A 22,523-nucleotide genomic window follows, 5' to 3' on the forward strand; every position below is an offset into this window, starting at 1 on the left:
GCCGTCTTTGCCGGTGGCTTTGTTGTTCTTCAGCCTCCCAATCTTCCCCTGAATTTCGTAGAGGTCGGGGGCTAATACCCGGTCATCTACTGCTGGCACTCCAAGGTCCGTTCCAGTTCCGCTTTTGTTTGTTGTATCGCCATTCAGATGTTCATCAAAGTGCTGCTTCCACCGGTCGACCACCTCGCTGTCTTTCGTGATGAGGTTACTTACCATATCCTTGCAAAAGTCGGCTCGCGGCACATAGCCTTTATGGTATTGGTTAACCTTTTCGTAGAACTTTCGCGTCTCATTAACAGTGAACAGCTCTTCATGGTCACGATCCTCTTGCTTGCCCGTCTGTATTTGACCAGGTTCTTTCTCGTCCTTACCCTCAGGTAATTTACCCAAGTCTGGTTTTTCTCTGTCACCGCTGCCTGGCATTCCCCATCATACCAGTCGTTCCTGCCACTCGGCGCCTCCGTTCCTAGTGTCGTTGTCGCGGGTTTCCTGATGGCCGTGCGGATCATGGTCCAGCCATCCTCGAGAGAAGCTGCGCCGGGCTCCTCTGCCGTGGGTAGTGTCGCTTCAAGCTGTTGTGGGTGGACTTCGACATCTTGCGGGTCCCGTAGCTGCTTGATGTTGAACCGCGGGGATCGGCTCTGTCGTGACTGGTAGACAGTTTTGAGCGCATACAAATCGCCACTAAGTAGGGGTCCAAGTCAATGTCCGCACCTCGGTAGGTACGTATGTTGGTGATGTTCGAGAAAAATGGTCAATTTGGTTCGTTGTTTGTTGGTCAGGTGATTTCCAAGTGGCTTTGTGGATGTCCTTGCGGGAGAAAAATGTACTTCGGGCTACCATTCCTCGGGAAGCTGCAAAGTTGACACATCTTTGGCCGTTGTTGTTCGTTTCAGTGTGTAGACTTCCGTGTCCGATCACCGGTTTATACAAGTCTTCCCTTCCGATTTGAGCGTTCAAATCCACGATGACGATCATGATGTCACGCTGCGAGCAGCCGTCGTAGACGTCCTCCAGCTGCACCTAGAAGGCTTCCTTTTCGCCTTCGGGTCTCCCTTCATGCGGGCAGTGGACATTGATGATGGAGTAATTGTAGAACCGGCCTTTAATTCTCAATACACACATCCTGTCACTGATCGCCTGCCACTCGATCACACGCCTTTGCATCTTGCCCAACACAATAATGCCGGTACCCCGCTCATTTGTTGTGCCGCCGCTCTGGTAGTACTGGGCCCTGCGGCCACACATCCTCCGCACAATTTCTCCTTTCCGACAAAGTTCCTGCAGCGCTACGATGCCGAAGTAACGGGGTTCCAACTGATCCAATAGAATCCTGTCGCCACTTGGGATGTTCAGCGATCTAAAGTTCCATGTTTCAAGCTTTCAATCAGTGTCCTTTTTTCGTCGCCTAGGTCGTTGCCGATTGATCCGATCCGTTTCTTCTTCTTGATTATTCGTAGTAAAGTGTTTTTGCCATGCTTCCTCCCTAGGGTGATGATGGCTAGTCTCGCGACGGGGCTGCCGTCTTAGATTTAGCTGGCGAGACACCGCGTTTCATGATTCAGCCGCCCGCTTCGGGTCAGACGCTGTTGTACGCCGCCCTAACATGGGGAAACAGCCGCGTACGTTCCCCCTTCCCAGTCAGCATACGACCAAAGTATCTACCGGGAGTTGGTTATCCGATCTCCGCTAAGGTTACTCGTATTCCGGTCGGCACCTCGTGGAGGTTGGGATAGAAATTGCTGGACAGAGGTGAATGACCACAATAGGGTCTCAGGTGACACGTGTCCAACCATTTACCAGCTCTGTTATGTAGTTGTGAATAATGTCCTTTCGTGTGAGAAAGCTCACATCAGTTTATTATCTCTCCCTCATGATTCGCTGCTCTCTTCAAGCGTCGTCTGACCACCGTGAGAAATAATAAACCCAAATTCCCACTAAATAAACGCCGCTGAACTGGCAACATAAAGTATGTCATTTTTAATGTAAAATTGCTCAGCAAATCGATTGGCGATGGTTTCATCCAGTGCATGGCATGGAAAAGGTTCCATTTTGCCCTTTTTTTCCCTACTTAAGGTAGAGAGTTTGGCGATGGTTTTTGTTACATAGATTCAAATATGAATGAGGAGTAATATACCTCTTCTAGGGAACTAAATGAAACCATTTCTATCAGTTTCCCGCTAGTGTATTCGTGGATTTTTCCATTTTTGCACATAAAAAGTCAGCGGCAATCGTAGCTACGACAGAGGAAATCGAAAAACACGCAAATATATGGTGAAAGGGGGCAGAACAGACCCTTTTCCGTACCCAGCACAGAATAAAACCATCACCAATTGATTTGTTGACTAATTTTACATAAGGAATGGTGTATTTCAAGTTGCCAGTTCAGTGGCGTTTACTTGATGAGAATTTGGGCTGACTTTTTCCCAGTGTGCAGTGTTAGAGCAGCTGTTTTCACAGTGAAAGATATTCTCCTACACGCTAGTAATTCTCTAAGGAAAAAGTCTGTAAGCCTGCTTACGTGTAACATTTATAACATTTATAGCGAAAATGCTATATGAAATTTTTCGCTCTTTGAAATAGCTAAATTATTCTTCTTACACCAATTTAATTTGATGTTTAATTCAAAATAATCATTATTTTACAATTTTTTTGGCGATTAGGGACCTGCATTATTGAAATCCAGAGTGTGCAAAATCGAACTTGTAAGATGTACTTAGTTTAAGTAGCAAGCATTTTTGCATTTTCAACAAAACGCAACAGTGAGATCGGTATTATAATTTTGGTAAGTATTCGAAACGCGGACGGTTTCTTGAACTTTTCCGGTTGGCGAATAAATATTTATCGATTCTCGGAAAATTCGGTAGATGCAAAACGCAGCGTAAGTCAGTATAACTTGAGTAATACGTGCCTGCCGACACCAAAATATGATTAAAGACAATTTGCCACAGTATTTACTTTTAGTCCGTACTGCAAATCATACATCGTACGATTAAATTACCGTATATGAAATTAAATAAAACAGTTATTTTATTGTTTTTACCAAAAATGCACTTTATTTGGCGTTATCTAAAGGAAAGGTTGCCGAGAAATTACCGCGAATTTTGAATATTTTCTATTTTACCACCTGCAAATTTTCGACTTTTTGACGTGAATTACCACTGTCTCTTGTTGCCCCGAATTCTCAAACTCATTTATATCTACTCAACGAAACTTCGAATTAGGTTTAAAAAACGAACAATAATTTCTCAAGATTATTATCGAAATTTTTCAATGCAAGTTTTCTATCTTGAGATAAAACGTTATCAATTTGATCACGGCTTTACATTCTGTCGCGATTTACTTGTTGTTATTGATCTTGCTGAAAAATTGTTATTGATCTTGGCGAGAAAATTTTGCTAATTTTGAAATTGCCAAAACTTTACAAAACATGAATCAACAGTCTTTTATTTTTACTGGAAATGTTTTCTAGTTTCCTGTAAACTAGACGTGACTAACAATAACCAGAAATTTCCCAGACTTTGGGAGTGTGTATCAAAGTTTATAATTACGCAATGAGTGGAACTTTTCTGACATCTGTTTTATTTAGGTTTTTATGTTACCAATAAACTAGAATTTATTTTGAATTTTTTGGTACCCAGAGATAATAAATCCATCAAGAAACCATCGAAATATGAATTATGTAATTATGGGTGTTGTTTTTGGCAAGTTTTATTTTCCTGTTGGGTTGATAGTACACAAATATATTTCGGCCTTAAAAATTTACAAAAAAAATTCTATCTCAATCATTTTATCTATTCTTTGTAGGTAGATCTTAGCAAAAAACAGTAATATGTTGAAGAAGAGCTCTTTAATCGTTAGAGGGCGGAAATGGATCAATATTTTATTTTATTTTCTTCCGTGATATCATTTCAGAACGAGCGGAAAGTGTACAAAACAGCCAAATACGAATACAAAAGTAGCAGCAACAGTGGCACAGCACCAGTGGCCGGTTCCCAGGGAGTCAGCGAAGTGTACCAGCGCAATATCAATCAGCTTGACACACTGCTTAACGATCTCGAGCGGGAGCGAGATTCCTCCTTGGACAGAAGTAAGTTTTCTTTCGTCGGAGCTCTAGCCTGTGGGAGGGAAAATTGTTACCCGATCTGTTCTGTTTTATTTATTGAAGATGACAGACACAACAAGTTGCGCGACTACAATGTCGTTTGTGGCGCTCGGAATCGAAAATCAATATTGGTTTTCGAAAGACGTAGGATAATTTATGCCTTGAAATGGAGATAGGACTGAATACCTTCGAGGCCATCTTCTTTGTAAAGCGATAGATTCATTTTCATTCCAAACAAGATTGAAATTCACAGCTAATCAAAATTTTCAATTTACAATAAACAACGGCGTCTCGGTGTGACGGTCAGCACAAGACGCCGTTTTCGACAGTCAGTACATGAATAATTCTCGATGTAGCGATGAATATAGTGATCTTAGCCAACTTAACGTGCGAGCAAAAGTGTTACAATGTCATCCAAGTTCTAATTTTAGCTGTCGTGCCGAAACATAAACCTCATACACACGTTCGTTCAACAGACATGGCAGAATGAAAATTTGTGAAAAACAAGCGAAAATTTGGTCGGGAAACTAGCTAGTCAAACCAATACCAAGAGCTGAGATCGAGTTTTTGCCAGCCACCGTCGTCTGGCGATGATTCATTCATTGCAACGAATCGGAAAAGTGTGTGCGGTATAGAATGGTTTTTAATTAACCAAGCTCTGATGATCTCACAGAATTTGTTTACCTTCGCAAACGATTGTTGAATTATTGGGCTAGCTGTGCGGAAATGGTTCACTACAGAGATAGAACTCCAAACCTCAGAAGTGAGACATTCCCTATTTTTTTTGCTGGCAATTCAAATTGGGACCAATTTCTAGTTATCTAATGTCTTTCGGTCGGTCGGTTGTCGATCGGTTGAAGAAACAGGCCGAGCGAAACTTGCATAATTTTTCTGTTCAAAATGGGGGACAGTGAACACTTAACATTTGAAAATGTTTTTCAAAAATAAATTGAAAATTATCAACAAGAAAAATCGGTACTAAGGCTCTAGAGCAATTCCAAGCAAAATGTGTCAATTTGGATATTTTTTTAACAGTTACAACTTTGTGGATCAAAAACAGTTAATAAAAATCGTTTCTCTTATGTTGCTCGGAATTACACTCTGTATTAAAATAATAATATACAAACTTAAAATTAATGCATCTAGTTTCTAACATGATTTTCACTCTTGTAGGTCAACGTAGCCTCAACCGAGCAGGAATCGATTCAGGACTAACGTAAGAATATTTACAATTGATACGTTTTTTTAATACTCATCACACCTCCAATTTACAGGGAACCTGGAACGAAAATAATCAAAACAACTCATACATACTCATCAACGGGTGGAAAACAGCCGGTATCACGCGAGCTTATTTTCGACTCGCCCGGTAGCTACGAAGTGCGTCAATCTCGTTCCCGACAGCGGAGTCCGTCGTACGAGAACGCTTCATCTACGGTTAAAAATGTCTCCTACAGTTCCGATAACAGCGGAATCTACGGTGGAATCAACCGCTCCCGCACGGTTACTCCGGTCCGATCTGAGCAGTATTATACCGAAACGCGTACCGTTTCGCCGAATTCCGATCTGGTACCCCGAAATGTACACTACAACGAATCGATTACGACAGACACCATTCCGGCATCCAAGGCACTGGCCAATATCCCTCTGTCCGATAACATTTTACCACGACCGAATACGAAAGTGACCACAACCGTGAGAATTTTATACCAACTTAGTTGCAATCAAAAGATTAATGTTTTCTGAAATTTCAGGTTCGCACTTATACCTACGAGCTACCGCCAGACAACGAACTAAACCAAACCTTGGCTTATCGTAATGAATCTTTCAACCAAACCACAAATACCTTGCCAGCAGCGTATCCAGAGCGCGATCTATCTCCCACGCAGCATGTCAATCCTAGTTCGAAGACAATTCTAGTAAAGAACGAAACCATCAACACATCAAACAACATCCAGGAGTATCCAGTTCCGACGATATTAGACCACCAGCTTCCACCTAACACAGCCAAAACGATTTACTACAAAAAGGACACCAAGCAGTCGACCACTAATTACTATCCGGAACACCTGAACGGCCCGTATCCGACCAATTTCCAGGCAATCGAAGGTCCACCGTTGGGAGATCATCCTCCCCCACGTCCAATCAAGTATACCGAAAGTCCTGCCTATCCACCGGGCCAGAACACGTACATTCACCGCGAGGAACGCACCAACACAACTAACAATCGCTACGGATCGCCGGTTCCTATTGTGGAATATCCAGACCGACACGGAAGCTATCCGCGGGATCCACAGCCGACAACGGTAACCTACAAATACAGTTCGACGACTACAAACGCTACCAGAAACCTGTATCCACCCCCGGAGGAACGGGAGCCTCTTCTGCATCCATTCCCGACCGATGGAATTCCACCCAGCGAAGTGGACGGCACTCCACCGAAACGGGTGGATGATCTGATGGCGACACTTGGAGAGGTAAGTTGGTTTCCAATAGACGAAAGCTGTGTTTATTTCGTAAAGGCTTCAGTTGAAAATACTGATGGTTTTAACTTATTTCCAAAAAAATCTGTAGATTTGGAAAATTTCGTTTTCAAAATAGGTACTTGTCTAGAGGTTATATGCTTTCTCCAGTTGATTCGATTGTGCGGACTTATACGTCTTCTACGTATATTGCTTTCAGTCACGCACACGACAAACGAAAGTTACTCAAATTGTCTTTTTTTCAAGCAAACTCTAAATCTGAGGTACACCAAAGTTTGTTATTTTGTGTGTGTTGCTACGCAAACACAACTGTCGTGACTACAAGTCTGGCAAGTCTGTCCCAATTGCATTTATATCAATTTTGATTTTATTGGTGGAATCATCACCTTTTCATATGTACTTTCGAAAAAAAAACATAATTTTGAATACTTTCTTCTGAGAAACATTGAAAAAAAAGCATGTCAGTTTGTTCCGTAGCAAAAATGATCACATGTCGGTACTATAGAAAAAATCATTGCAAGTGAGTCCTACAGCCAATAAAAATTATGAAATATATTATGTTTACTATACTTTATGGTCTTCAGGTTTTGAGTTTGGTTAACCAGTTGACCTAGTGACATTTGATAAGTGATTCAAGGGAATTTTACTGTCCTTAAGCATTTAAAATGGAAGAAATAAAGGATGCGCTCTTTATTAGCGAAAATTGATTCAAAAAACTGGAATCGCTATTTGTTGTGCCAATACTTTGTAACGTATGAGAAAAAAAATCCGAACAAACTTTCAATTCGAAAAAGAGATTGGCGCAACTTATTTTTCTAAGCTTGTTTGTTTATTTAAGTAGTGTAACTCATTAACAAACCTCATAAGAGAAACTCAGCTCCACGTCGCGCTGATTTCCTGATCCTCTGGGGTACTTGTCTTAAAGCTTCCTAAATTCCGGATGTTTCAATTGTTTTAAGCTCCTTTTTGATTTTTCGATCAAACAACCGTCGTTTTTGCTCTGTAACCTTTATGGTAGAACATTCGCTTCAAATTTACCTAGAAAGTTTCAATAGACTGCAGATGTGGCAGATTTTGAGGAATGCATTCTTTCGGAATAAATTCTATATTGCCTTGCCGCAAATCCGCTAAAGTTGTATTAGCATAGTGTGACACTGCAAGGTCTGGCCAAAATACTACTTTGTCATTTTTATTACTTATATTCTAAGTTCTGTACCCCTTCCATGTAGATACTTTTTCACTGTTTTTGGATCAACCTGATATTTATTGCCCAGCTCACGATATGATTTCGCCGACCGACTAGTCGTTTCCGCCCTCAATTTCGCTCGAACTTTGCTCTCTTGCAAAGTGCATTCTCGTACGGAACCAGATTTCCATTCTCATAGAGTTTGACAGTAATGTATATAAATTTTTTTGACGTAGGACTACGTCTTTGTTTTCTATACTAGATTACACTTGTGAAATTGAAAAATGAAACTGGCAAATGTTGCGTTAGATTTCAAACGATTATAGCAAGCGAACGACTTAATGCATCTTAGTCATTTGTATGTCGGTGGATGGATAAAATGTGTAACAATTTTTTTTGATATAATGTTCAACATTGTTGCTTTACTGCTTAATGGTGGAAAAATCACAGGATGGTTGTGTGCAAAGCCACGACCGCAAGATTGAAGTAGAATACTTTTACAAGAAAGTTAACCCGGCTGCTTGTGGGCTACCGCTTGTTAAGCACAGTATCAACAAATCGTAATAAATATCACACTGCTGTGCATTTGCAGCAGCACCAAACCTCAGTTGCAGTTTATTGATAACCATTCATTATGCTCTTCCACATACATTTAGTAGCCTTAAATAAGGCCGATTGCTGCAATTGCATGTTTCTTTCAATTATTGCACAAATGCTTCATATTCAGATAGCGTGCGATATCCGCTCTGACATAATAAATTTTTCGAACGTTGTGCAATGACATAACTGGAAAAATAGGTGTGGCTAAATTATTTCCAGTTATACCACTCTAAAACGTTCGAAAAATTTTATTTCGTATGTCGCAAAACTCATGTACGAAAAATACATCTCATTCATTCTGTACCCGCCTTTTCAGTTCCTACAGATTTTCTCAGTTTCGTAACACGGATGAACAAAAACGATTTTTTGTGGACATTCTGTCGAGCCGGACCGATAAAGCTCTCATTAAGGCAACAAAATAATATGTATTGTGTCGTGTTGTACGACTTGGAAAGAAAATGTTCCCGTCCCCGTGTCGCATGGAAGCAAATTGTTGCGTGTTTGATATTGCCGATGGTACACATGAGTATGAAGGTCGAAATTCTGCTGGGATGTCTAACCATAACCGTCTTCTTCAAGGCGTTACATCCTTGTCAATGAAGTGTTGTGAATTTTCTGAAACAGACCCAGCATCGTGAGCAGAACGTGCCGAACTTTTCTGTTTGAAATTGGATTTGTTTCGTATACCTATACCGCTTGTTATGCACAGTATCAACAAATCGTAATAAACATCACACTGCTGTGCATTTGCAGCAGCACCAAACCTCAGTTGCAGTTTATTAATAACCATTCATTATGCTCTTCCAAAAACGATCACGCCTTCTATTCTGTATGGAAAAGGTTTCATTGCGCCGTGTGTGTATCTGGGCCTTTAGTAGCCTTGAAAAAGGCCGATTGCTGCAATTGCAATTTTCATTCAATTATTGCATAAATGCTTCATGGTCAGATATACCCGCTGCAACTGCTACGCTATTCGTAGCCATGCCACAGTTGTGGCCGCTATATGCTGCCATTGGTATCCGCTGCATCAGCTGGTCCAGCTGCTATCGATGCTGAGATCCGCTGCAACTAGTACGCTATCCATTGCTACCCCACAACTGTGGCCGCTATTCGCTATCGCTGGTATTCACTGCACTGCTACTGCTCCTGCTAAGGGATGACTGCTGTTGTCGCTGTCTAGAACTATTATGAGCGACTTCGGCGGAAACAGGCTTTTATATAGGCCAAACAGCATATTTTAAATTGCAAGGTATATGCTTTGTCGACCGTGCTTGGGAAGCAATCATATAACAACCAATCAGAGGTCGAATTTTTCGTTTTGACAAGGCTTGATTATTTTCAATAGTACAATAGTGTGAATAATAAAATTACAATTATCTTCTTGTGGGAAGATTCTTAGGAGATTTTCCAATCTATTGCTGCAAGAACGAAAGAAATCCATCCAATACTAACCGATTTATTAGCATTTGAAATTGGTTTTTTCACTTTTTTCGGTTTTAGATTTTCATTACACATCCCTATGTAGCCGAACTTTCTGAGAGAAGTATTCTACTTCAAAATGTGAAAAGTTCCAAGGTCAAGCTTTCTCATTCATTTCCCTCGTTATTGACTTGCTTCCCGAGCACAGATAACAATAACATCGACGAAATAAATTCCACTGCCTACATATTTTGACTCAACAAAGTGTTTTGGTTTGTTTGGTTTTCTTAAGCTGTGTGGCCACGCCCTAATGGCAAAAATCTACTCTGAACTCGATACAAAAGACTGCGTGTAGAAAATTCAGCTTCAGTCTAGTTTGTCACACAACAGCGAGTGGAGTATAGCTGGTGTGGTGCGATCATCATTGTTCTGTAGCACGAATTTCATACTGAAGATTATGGAATCGGTTCTTTTCAGAACTATAGATGCTTGAAGATAAGAGTTATGAGAATTTTCACAACTACTACCTATGTAAATGTAAAATGTATTCATGCATCGTTAGTTTTACAATAACGACCATCAAATATAAACGGTGGTGTTGCCTATGAACAGTTTATCGCAGCATATAATATATACATTTAGTCCTACGTCACCATTTCATACAACCCCTAGGGCTGTATACTTTGTAGTATTTATATCCAAGATCTTTGAAATAAGGGAACACTTACTTTTTATAATTTTCTTTGTTTTGCTCACAAAAATTGTAAATAATTTTCGACGGTCTTCTTCCGACAACGCCATATCATTAACTAAGCGTCACTTGACAGAATCGACTGATCGTTTTGCCAGTTATATGAAAGTAGATCTTCATTTTGTGGAAAAGGATTTTTCGATTTGTGCCGCACTTCGAAATAGTAGACCAATTTAAAAATTGTTCGGATTTTTTTCCTCACACGTTACTAGTAAATTACAAGAAAAAAAGCTAATCACATGTGTGTGTATCAGAGAATAGGACAAAATTTAAACTTTATTGCTTCGCAGTCGTTTGGTCACATTTGTTATTATTATTTCAAGAGTTAAAACTATAAAAATCTATCGATGTCAGTTTTTACTCGAAAATCATTCTAAAACTACTTCTTCTAGTCGTTTAAAACTGGAATAATTGCGTTCAGTGGGGCCTTTTTACAAAATCAATCGTTTTTGTCTCGCTGATACTACAATGTTTTTTACGAGGAAGAGCTTCCACCAGTTGCATGGTGGTTCGAATTGTATGGCAAGGTCAAAAATCATTTCTGTACAGCATTGTTCTTGAAAACTACTGAAATCGCCAGAACTAGGTATTTTTGACTGTAGCTATCATCCAACTTGTTTCATTTTTCTGGCATTCCCATTATTTTGCATACCTAATAGGGTGCCAAAAGAATATAGGGTAAGTTTAAATTTCAAAATGCGGCAGTTTTCAAAAGTTTTGTCTTCTCGGAAAAAGTCCCTATGCAGAATTTAAGCTCAATCGGGCTTCCTTAAGTGAACCCTCAAAGCGATCAAAGTTTGACTTTTCTAATATTAGGAAAACTTCAAACAAATTCGATATTGTCTCAGAAACCTCACGTATTTAAACACCAGATATCAAAATTCGAATATAGACAAATGTTTGTGAACAAATTTGTAAATAGAACTGAATGTACCACAACCCTTTTAAGGAACTATGCAGGAAACATAAAATTCAAACGAAGAACTAACCATGTTTAGCCGCTTGCCATCGACTTAGACTCAAATATATGCAGATGAAACTTTTAACAATTTTTCCTGAGTCCTGAGTCTTTCTTTAGGTGGTAATTCGGTGATAGTGTCTTGCGCGGAACACGAAAAGTTCACATGAATTTTAGTATGAGTGGTGCTCATTGACTTTATTACTACGTTATCTCTTACGACTAATTTTGATTAAGTGTAAGATGTTACAAGTCTCCGAAAGGCCTGAGGAGAGTATATTAATACACATCCCTATACTAGCTAGCTGAGTTCTGTAGTCTGAAATCAAAGTCGTCGCTCAGTCTACTACCACTGTTAAGGTTATTCGATGGGCAACATGAAGTAGTGGTAACTGGAAGCAGGCATCAAATGGTGAGTTGACAACCTGAAAGAAGCGTCAAACATAGCTTCGGCCCTCACAAAATCCTATCTCACACCTCCACGAGTCATACAGGGGATAGTCAAAATAAGTAGGATAGGCAACATTTTGATGAAATTTGAAATGCTATAGCTTTGCTAAACGTTATTCGATTTTGATAATTCGAACACCATTGAACTGGAAAATTTTTGAAGTTTCATTTTCTGACCCCAGATCTGGCCTAGATCACCGGATATAGGAAATATTCCTGAGTTCCGGTAGGCATGTCAAACCTGCTAATTTTTGGATGGATTTGGTAATGGGTTACCTGATAAAAATGCTCATTTGCAATATTGGCATAGATGACAAAATCATTTTTGAAGCGAATGGTACATCAAGATCCGGAATCGGCCAGGAACTCATCGAGAAATGGCTATTTTTCATCCGGAAGTCCTCAGAGGAACCTTTAGTAGGGGACATTTACGTTTTTGAACCAAATATAGCGTGTTACACCTCTATCTTCAGGATTTTTTATCAGGAGTCATTTAAAAGACAGATATATGAATATAGGCTGCATTGGCCACTTCCGGAACGACCTGGAGGCCCCGAAGGAACCCGTAGTGGGAGGATTCACATTTCTGCATCAAAATATAGCATGCGACACCTCCATCTTCAGGATTTTTCATCAGGAATCATCCAAAAGACATATTTTTTCAAATACAGATTACGTTGGCCACTCCCGGAACGATCCAGATTCCCCGGAGGAACCCGGAATTGGGACATTTACATTTTTGCATCAAATAAAACGTGCGACACTTCTACCTTCAAGACTTTTCATCAGGAACCACCAAGAAGACATATTTTTGAATACAGATTACGTTGGCCACTCCCGGGATGATCCGGATACCCCGTAGGAATCCGGAAATGGGGACATTTACTTTATTGCATCAAATAAAGTGTGCGACACTTCTATCTTCAGGATTTTTCATCAGGAATCATACAAAAAAAATATTTCCAAATATAAGCTGCATTGGCCACTTCCGGAACAACCTGGATGCCCCGAAGGAACCCGTAGTGGGAGAATTTACATTTCTGCATCAAAATATAGCATGCGACACCTCTATCTTCAGAATTTTTCATCAGGAATCATCAAAAAGACATATTTTTGAATTCAGAGAGCATTGGCCATTACCGGCACAATCTAAATACCCCGGAGGAACCCTGATGAAAAATCTTGCAGCTCTATGCGCACGCTTTATTTGATGCAGAAATGTAAATGTCCCCATTCCGGATTCCTCCGGGCATCCGGATCTTCCTTCGGGGCATCCAGGTTAGTCCGGAAGTGGCCAATACAGCCTATATTAGGAAATATTTTTTTTGTAAGATTCCTGATGAAAAATCCTGGAGATAGAAGTGTCGCACGCTTTATTTGATGCAATGCAGTAAATGTCCCCATTTCCGGGTTCCTACGGGGTATCCGGATCATCCCGGGAGTGGCCAACGTAATCTGTATTCAAAAATATGTCTTCTTGATGGTTCCTGATGAAAAGTCTTGAAGGTAGAAGCGTCGCCCGCTTTATTTGATGCAAAAATGTAAATGTCCCAATTCCGGGTTCCTCCGGGGAATCTGGATCGTTCCGGGAGTGGCCAACGTAATCTGTATTTAAAAAAATATGTCTTTTGGATGATTCCTGATGAAAAATCCTGAAGATAGAGGTGTCGCATGCTATATTTTGATGCAGAAATATGAATTCTCCCACTACGGGTTCCTTCGGGGTCTCCAGGTCGTTCCGGAAGTGGCCAATGCAGCCTATATTCAGATATATGTCTTTTAAAAGATTCCTAATAAAAAATCCTGAAGATAGAGGTGTAACACGCTATGTTTGGTGCAAAAACGTAAATGTCCCCTACTAAAGGTTCCTCTAAGGACTTCCGGATGAAAAATAGCCATTTCTCGATGAGTTCTTGGCCGATTCCGGATCTTGATGGGTTCGCTTCAGAAATGATTTTTTCATCTATGCCAATGATGCAAATCAGCATTTTTATCAGGTAACTCATTACCAAATCCATCCAAAAATTAACAGGTTTGACATGCCTACCGGAACTCAGGAATATTTCCTATATCCGGTGACCTAGGCCAGATCTGGGGTCAGAAAATGAAACTTCAAAAGTTTTCCAGTTCAATGGTGTTCGAATTATTAAAATCGAATAACGTTTAGCAAAGCTATAGCATTTCAAATTTCATCAAAATTTTGCCTATCCTACTTATTTTGACTATCCCCTGTAGGATTACACTAGACTGCCGGTTGCAAATGGATACAACTGGTTGGTGTTGCCTGGGCAATGTTGTCATCCGACAATAGCTAAGTGAGAAGGTGCGACACGATCATTGGCGCGAAAACATTATTCCGGCGGTAGAGGAAATGCTTCGCCAATCCGAGCGTTTGTTCACCTAGATGGTGCGGCACAAAACAGCGTCTGATCTTTATGTTAGGAGCGGTAGATCAACGTCGTGGTGGCAACGTGGAACTCTAAACAGAGCTGACACGATGGTTCCCCGGTGAGACAGGGGATTGGGGAAGCCAGATTGGGGATAATACGGATCGGAACAATCGGCATGGACCTAGACAACGAAATAAAGACTACGATTCGAAACTTGGGACATGGAACTGCAAATGCTCTGCTTTCCAGGACTTTCAGTACTGGGCAAGATGCGCCAACGCGTGATGGGGTGGCAGCCGATCGACGCAAGGATGTGCAAGTTGAGGATAAAGGGCCGGTTCTTCAACTACAGTATCATCACACACGAAGGAAGACTCGACGACGAGAAGGAAGCGTTCTACGCGCAGCTGGAGCAGATCTACGATAGCTGCCCGCGACGGGACGTGAAAATCGTCATTGGGAGCATGAATGCTAAGGTAGGACGGGAGGCAATGTACAGACCGGTAATCGGACCAGACAGCTTGCATGCCGTGTCTAATGATAACGGCCATCGGTGCGTAAACTTTGCAGCCTCTCGTGGTATGGTAGTCCGAAGTACGTTCTTCCCCCGCAAAGGTATCCACAAATCCACCTGGAGATCACCCGACCAACAGACAGAAAACCAAATCGACAACGTTTATTCGACGGCAGGTTCTTCTCCGACATCATCAACGTTCGCATCCAACGCAGTGCGAATATAGATTCGGACCACTACCTTGTAGCTGCGTGCATGCGCTCAAAACTATCGACGGTGTATAACACCCGCTGAAGTCGAACGCCGCGACCAAACATTGTGGAACTACGGAATGCCGAGGCTGCACAGGAATACGCGCAGCAGCTGGAGGCAGAGCTACCCATGGAAGAGCAGCTTGGCGCAGCTACCCTTGAAGATGGCTGCAGGAGCATCCGATCCGCCATAGGTAGCACTGCTGTAGCGCTACTAGATACAAGGGCCCCGAATTCTAGAAATGACTAGTTTGGCGGCGAATGCAAACGGTTAGTCGAGGAGAAGAATGCAGCACGGGCGAGAATGCTGCAACACCGTACGAGAGCGAACGTCGAACGATACCGACAGGCACGGAACAGCCAAAATTCGGTCCTCCGAAGGAAGAAGCGCCAGCTTGAGGACCGAGATCGCGTAGCGTTGGAAGAGCTGTACCAAGCTAACGACACTCGGAAGTTTTACGAGAAGCTGAACAGCTCCCGCAAAGGCTTCGTGCCGCAAGCCGATATGTGCAGGAGCTTGGACGGCAACCTCCTTACTGACGATTGTGAGGTGATCGAAAGGTGGAAGCAGCGCTTCGACGAGCATCTAAACGGCGATGCAATAGAGCGCGAGTACGGTATGGCAACTGACCTTGGTGCACGAGCAGAAGACATCAGGATTCCAGCCCCCGATCTCCTGGAGGTGGAAGAGGAGATTGGCTGGCTGAAAAACGATAAAGCTGCTGGAGTGGACCAACTTCCCAGCGAGCTATTGAAATACGGTGGAGAAGCACTGGCTAGAGTCGTGCACTGGGCCATTGTCAAGGTTTGGGAGGAAGAACGAGTACCGGAGGAGTGGATGGAGGGTATTGTGTGCCCCATCTATGAAAAGGGCGACAAGTGCTGCAACTATCGGGCAATCACTCTGCTGAACGCCGCCTATAAGGTACTCTCCCAAATACTCTGCCGTCGACTATCATCATTTGCGAAGCAGTTCGTGGGGCACTATCAGGCGGGAATCATGGGTGCCCGCGCCACCACGGATCAGATATTCGCGGTTCGGCAGGTTATGCAGAAATGCTGAGAATAAAACGTGCCCACACATCATTTGTTCATCGATTTTAAATCAGCGTACGACACAATCGATCGGGACCAGCTATAGCAAATTATGCACGACTACGGATTTCCGGACAAACTGACGCGGTTGGTCAAAGCGACGATGAATCGAGTGATGTGTGTAGTTCGAGTATCGGGGGCATTCTCGAGTCCCTTCGAAACCCGAAAAGGCCTAAGGCATGGTCTCTCGTACCTACTGTTTAACATTGCCCTGGAAGGTGTCATTAGAAGAGCAGGGATTAACACGAGGGGCACGATATTCCAAAAGTCGGTTCAACTGTTTGGTTTCGCCGACGATATTGACATTGTGGCTCGGATCTTTGTGAAGATGGCGGATACGTACATCGGACTAAAGGCTGAAGCCAAACGGATTGGACTGATCATCAATGCATCTAAGACGAAGTACATGAAAGGAAGGGATTCACGAGAAGACAGTGCTAACCTCCCAGCTCGAGTTTAAGTTGGTGGTGATGAAATCGAGGTGGTCGACGAGTTGGTGTATCTGGGCTCACTGGTAACTGCCGACAACGATACCAGCAGAGAAATTCAACGGCGCATTATGGCAGAAAATCGTGCATACTTTGATCTCCGGAGAACGCTCCGATCGAGTAGAATCCGTCGCCGCACCAAGTTAACCATCTACAAGACGCTGATCAGACCGGTAGTTCTCTACGGACATGAGACATGGACTATGCTTGTGGAGGACCAACGCGCCCTTGCGGTGTTCGAACGGAAGGTGTTGCGTATCATCCTCGGTGGACTGCAGATGGAAGACGGAGTGTGGAGAAGGCGAATGAACCTGCAGGAGCTGCTTGAGGAGCCATCTATCGTCCACACCGCTAAGATAGGCAGGTTGCGGTGGGCTGGGCATGTTGTAAGGATGTCGGACGACAGCCCGGTAAAGATGGTTCTAGAAACCAATCCGTCAGGGACGAGACGGAGAGGTGCACAGCGGGCAAGGTGGATCGATCAGGTGGAAGATGACCTGCGGACCTTACGCAGATTGCAGAGCTGGCGAACTGCAGCCATGGACCGAGTGGAATGGAGACGACTCTTGCGTACATCAAAGGCCACACCACGGCACAGTGGTTTGAAATAGCAATGTAGCGAACTTAATTCTATAGTGCCTAAGTGCTTTACTTTAGGACTATAGTGTCTTCGAAGCAATTGTTTGTATTGAAATTGCCCACATGATGGTGCTATGCAACAATAGCCATAGCCTACTATGCAAAAAAAAGAATTTCTAACTTTTTTGTTTCTGCATGAAACTAAAAGTTGTCTTCGGCAAAGTTGTAGTTAATTTCATTACAAACAACTTTGCTAACAAGACTTTTGTTCTATATACTGTAGATTTTGAAATAACTTAAGTTTCGTATGACTATGTCCGTAAAATCTGGTTTTTGCTCCTAACTTTTTGGCTTGATTTTTTTTATAAACACACTGTTCTAGAAAATTTTAGGTCTCATGTTTTAAAAATTTCATTAAGACACTATGCTAAAATTCCTTTTGGTTTAAAAGATAAAAGCAATATTTACAATAATTTACCCTATTTTCAACTGTGGATTAGAGAAAAAGGGGGACGCCCGGAAGTACACACTCACCGCCATTTTGAAGCTTCAGGTTAGTACTACAAAATGGCGGAAGATTTACTTGTCCGACTCGTCACAATTTTGAGAAAGAGCGTTATACATATCCGTAGATTTGCGTACTTTTCCTCCTGTGGAACGAGATATCTTCATAGTAACACGGTATTGGACATTGTGTGCATGTATATATGGTTGCATATGTAAGTGTGTATCTCTATGGACGTATGTGTGTGAATGTATGTGTGGGCATATCTGTGTATGTGAGTATAGATATCTATAAATAAGAATATCGTTATATGTTTTGCATTATTCAGAATGCTGTAGAAAACCTGCCGAAAACTTCACTACCGAAGTAGTCCGATAACCTGCTGCAATTTTCATTGAAAGGTATAATCATATTCTCTGATATCATCCGTGAGTTTAAAAGCAAAAAGCAAATTGGTATTAGTCTCTATCTCCTGCTTATTAGTTTTCACAACCGCTTGCCGACGATACATACACTGCATGGCTTTTTGCGATATCACACACAATCACCCATAATTGTTACATAATCCTAGCAGTATTTAGAAATTAGAATCTGAATACGAATCACACATACACTCAATTTTCACATATATACGGTTTTAGAGACACACACTTACATACGCAATCATATATACATACACACAATGTCCAAAACCGTATTACTATGAAGATATCTCGTTCCGCTGAAGGAAAAGTACGCAAAACTACGAAAATATCTAACGCTCTTTCTCAAAACTGTGACGAGTCGGACGAGTAACTCTTCCGCCATTTTGTAGTACTAACCTTAAGCTTCAAAATGGCGGTGAGTGTGTACTTCCGGGCGTCCCCCTTTTTCTCTAATCCAAAGTTGAAAATAGGGTAAATTATTGTTAATATTGCTTTTATCTTTTAAACCAAAAGGAATATTAGCATAGTGTCTTCATGGAATTTTTAAAGCATGATGAGGCCTAAAATTCTCTAGAACAGTGTGTTTATAAAAAAATCAAACCAAAAAGTTAGGAGCAAAAAACAGATTTTACGGACATAGTCATACGAAACTTAAGTTATTTCAAAATCTACATTATATAGAAGAAAAGTCTTGTTGGCAAAGTTGTTTGTAATGAAATCAACTATAACTTTGCCGAAGACAACTTTTAGTTTCATGCAGAAACAAAAAAGTTAGAAATTCTATTTTTTGCATAGTAGGCTATGGCTATTGTTGCATAGCACCATCATGTGGGCAATTTCAATACAAACAATTGCTTCGAAGACACTATAGTCCTAAAGTAAAGCACTTAGGCACTATAGAATTAAGTTCGCGACATTGCTTTTTTAAACCACTGTGCACGGCTTGGGACTGTTTGGTAAGATAAGTAACTTGAAGTAGTTCTCTGCTATACGCTGCCTTACCATGACGTGGTTGAAAAAAGCTGGGACTCAACTAGTTGGAGTGCTTCTGAGGTTCAATTTAAGATTGTTCCACAACAGTTCACAACAATTTAGCACATCCAAACAACACCGTAATTGCAAAACATAGCTGTTTTCTAAAGGTTCATGATGAAAATAGGCAGATGAAGCAATTGAATTTGTTCCAGAGCGAGAATAGACATATTGTAAAAAACATACTGCTCAAGCTGATTTTGCAAGTGTCAAACACCTTCACTTATTTCGTGCTCGAAAGTTTATAAAATAAGCCAATAAAAACAGCTTTTCTGCATTCTCAGGTTCATAACCGATCCATTAAATCGATAATAACCAGAAAACACAAAAACTTTTTTTCTATTTTTGGCCAATGGACGAACCACTGTGAGTTGCTTCTTCCGCCTAAATTTTTTCATTGACTGTGAACAGAATTTTATTTGGCCATCATAATTAGATATGTTACTACTTAAGGTAATGTGAGTTAAAGCATGCTGAAGTGAATACTGCTCTTCGTATTTTATCAATGTTGGGCCGTGGGTAACAATTATTCAACACATATTGGGAAACGGTAAATTTCGTTTTCAAGACCGAATATCGAATACGTTGGTACGCTTCTTAGCTGTTTTCAAGAGGGAATAAAAGTTTTCTAAGATGTGTAGAAGCTGCTCCGCCAAGAACGTGAGGGCGCTCTCAAAACAATTTAGAACAAGTTCCTTGACCTGAAGTGATTTTGAATTTCTCAATAGGATAATAGGATGTTGTATCATGATCGGACCAGTCAGAAAATGTACCATGATCGGACTATTTTTTTATATGCAAGATTTCTCAACTATTGAATAAAAAACTGTATCAAATATGTACCCGCATCATCAAAAAACTTCTTCTGATGATGTTCAGAAGGTTTTATTTAGATTACTTAAGTATTACTATTATTAAAAAAATTTAAAAAATGGTCTATTTCCGAGCACAATTTGCCCTTACAATTGTTACCAAGTCTTGTTCTCAAGCAGTGATTTTAGAATCGAATATTTAAAGATTGCAGTATATGTTCCAGTAATATGCTTCTGTAACATTTAAATTCAATGTAGGAACACTTTTTATATAAAATATTTGCTTTAAAGTTTGAATTATTGGTGAAACGCGAAAGCCAGTTTTGTATCATGATCGGACAAGCATTGAACCATGATCGGACCAACTTACTTCTGAGACATCACTCCTGCACTTTGCTTATGCTTGATATACCCAATGAAGGATTTCACGTTTAATTGATTGGAACAGAATAAAAATGATGAAGCTTATTTTTCATAGAATAAAACCTCTCAAGAACGACGTAAGGTTCGCAAACTAAAGTAAATTTATTTAAAAGTTCACTATAAATAGTCCACTATAATTCAAATAGGGAAAATAAAACTCATTGTCACCCTTATTTAGGAAGCACTTTTTCCCGCGAATTTTCGAACAGTTTACGAGAGAGTGATAAATTAAAATATATGAAAATTTATACGTAACGTTTTGCGTGGATTTTTTTCACGATTATTTTGACTGGTAAAATGATTTACAGGTTTAAAAATTGATTGATTTGTGATCTAATGATAATATGTATATCGAATTTGTTTTTCAGCAACAAGACTCTCTTTGAGACTAACTAATTTATGAGCTGCGGCAAAGGAAACGTAAGGCAAAAAACTAATCTTCGAATTTCGTTTAGCAATATGGCTTAAATGTTTCGTCTCTCCGAAAAATGTCCTAATACAAAGTTTCAACTCAATCGAACTTAAGGAAGTAGTGTCTCAAATTGACCGCTTTGAGTCTTACTTTTTCAACTGATGACGAAAGGCACAGTTCATGCAATTGTCGATATGGAAATTTTTGTTGATACCAAATATCTTAGACATGCGTAAAACGCCGAGATCTGGTGTTTTCTCGAAAAAAAATAATCGGAAAAACTCGACTTTCTGGGACTTAGAAATTTTTGTGCTGGGAAACTCATTTCACTTGTCTTATTCTCATTTTCACTTCACTGTCAATCTAACTTCACGGAGCTAGTTTTTGTCACTTCACTTTAGATGGAATCGGAAATTGGTCTCAAAAAATGAAGTGAGCGTGAGAGTGAAATATATTTCACCGTGAGGTAACTCCCGTAACAAGTACCATTGGCTGAATATTGTACTTCAGGCATAAAAGTTAGAGCATTGTAATATTCGGGAATTTGTGGTACTACTTGGGGACTACAAGTTTGTCATACGTCGTTTCTCAAAATTGTGCTGGTGGAGTGAGCCAGCGGTAAAACGAAACTGCAACCGAAAAAACACCCACAAATTGAATAAGCAAAGTTGCCGTATTGGAAGCTCAAATATAATTCATAACGTTTTCGCAATAATATGAAAAATGTTTGAAAATAATTTTAGAATCACGAAAAAATATCTAATTTCTCAATCCCAAACCAACCACCGTGCATTTAAAGCCCAGCACGCGAAGCGGAATATCGCTTGAAGTCTCAGAAGCACACTGGTCCGATTATGATACATTTTTTGGTCTGATCATGATTCACCCTGGTCCGAACATGATACAAATTCTAGGGTCAGGAAAAACGATATATTTAAATGAATTTACGTCAGATTTGCTATTAATTTTTATTTTTGTAAACTAGACCGATAGACTTTTCCGATAAATATATATTATTTATGATTACATGTAATATTAATGGTGAAAATGTGACATGAAAAGTGATGTTCCTCGGAAATAGTCTAGATTGATCGGATCATGATACATAACCCTAGTATCAGATAGAGAAACAAAGGGATGGCGCAGTTATTCAACCACATTGTGAAATGCTTCTCGCTACAAAATCAACGCAAGCCTAGCACTGGAATCGATTTGCAGTAGGACCTAGTTTGTTTTTCATCGCCGGTCGCAGGTCGCTATGTGACTGATTTGCTATCATTCTGGCTAGGTATCATAAAAGTAACCGCATATGGGCCCTGGCTAATGATTTTCAACAAAATTTAATTTCATTTGATGTCAATGCACGCTTTTTGACGCAAAAGTATTTGCTTGCCATTTCAGTAACAAATTCTGTTGACAGTCTTAATTAAAATAACAAAGGTAAAAAAAGCAAAAGAGTGCAAAATTTCTCCTGAAACGTTACGATTTTCAATTGTCGTTTTCTCATCAGCACAAAAACGCAAATGGGACGGACTTACCATGAGCGGCATCTTAGTTCTCTACAAACCTCCTCTTGCCTGATACAGACCCTTTGAAGCGTGAGGAAATCAGAGAGAACTGAGTCTTAACTTCTTTAGGCACAAGT

At 40.7% G+C, this 22,523-nt stretch overlaps 1 protein-coding gene across 1 annotated transcript in view; it reads left to right on the forward strand.

The window, feature by feature from the left end:
* LOC129723394 (uncharacterized) overlaps positions 1–22,523 on the forward strand; it is a 61,443-nt gene that overhangs the window by 32,662 nt on the left and 6,258 nt on the right. Inside the window, exons 4-7 of the mRNA XM_055677591.1 lie at positions 3,916–4,090; positions 5,279–5,321; positions 5,380–5,800; positions 5,860–6,582. Coding sequence (XP_055533566.1) covers positions 3,916–4,090; positions 5,279–5,321; positions 5,380–5,800; positions 5,860–6,582 — 1,362 coding nt within the window. The remainder of the gene's footprint in view (positions 1–3,915; positions 4,091–5,278; positions 5,322–5,379; positions 5,801–5,859; positions 6,583–22,523) is intronic.

The sequence above is a fragment of the Wyeomyia smithii genome, chromosome 2 (genome assembly GCF_029784165.1).
Source record: "Wyeomyia smithii strain HCP4-BCI-WySm-NY-G18 chromosome 2, ASM2978416v1, whole genome shotgun sequence".
NCBI lineage: Eukaryota > Metazoa > Arthropoda > Insecta > Diptera > Culicidae > Wyeomyia > Wyeomyia smithii.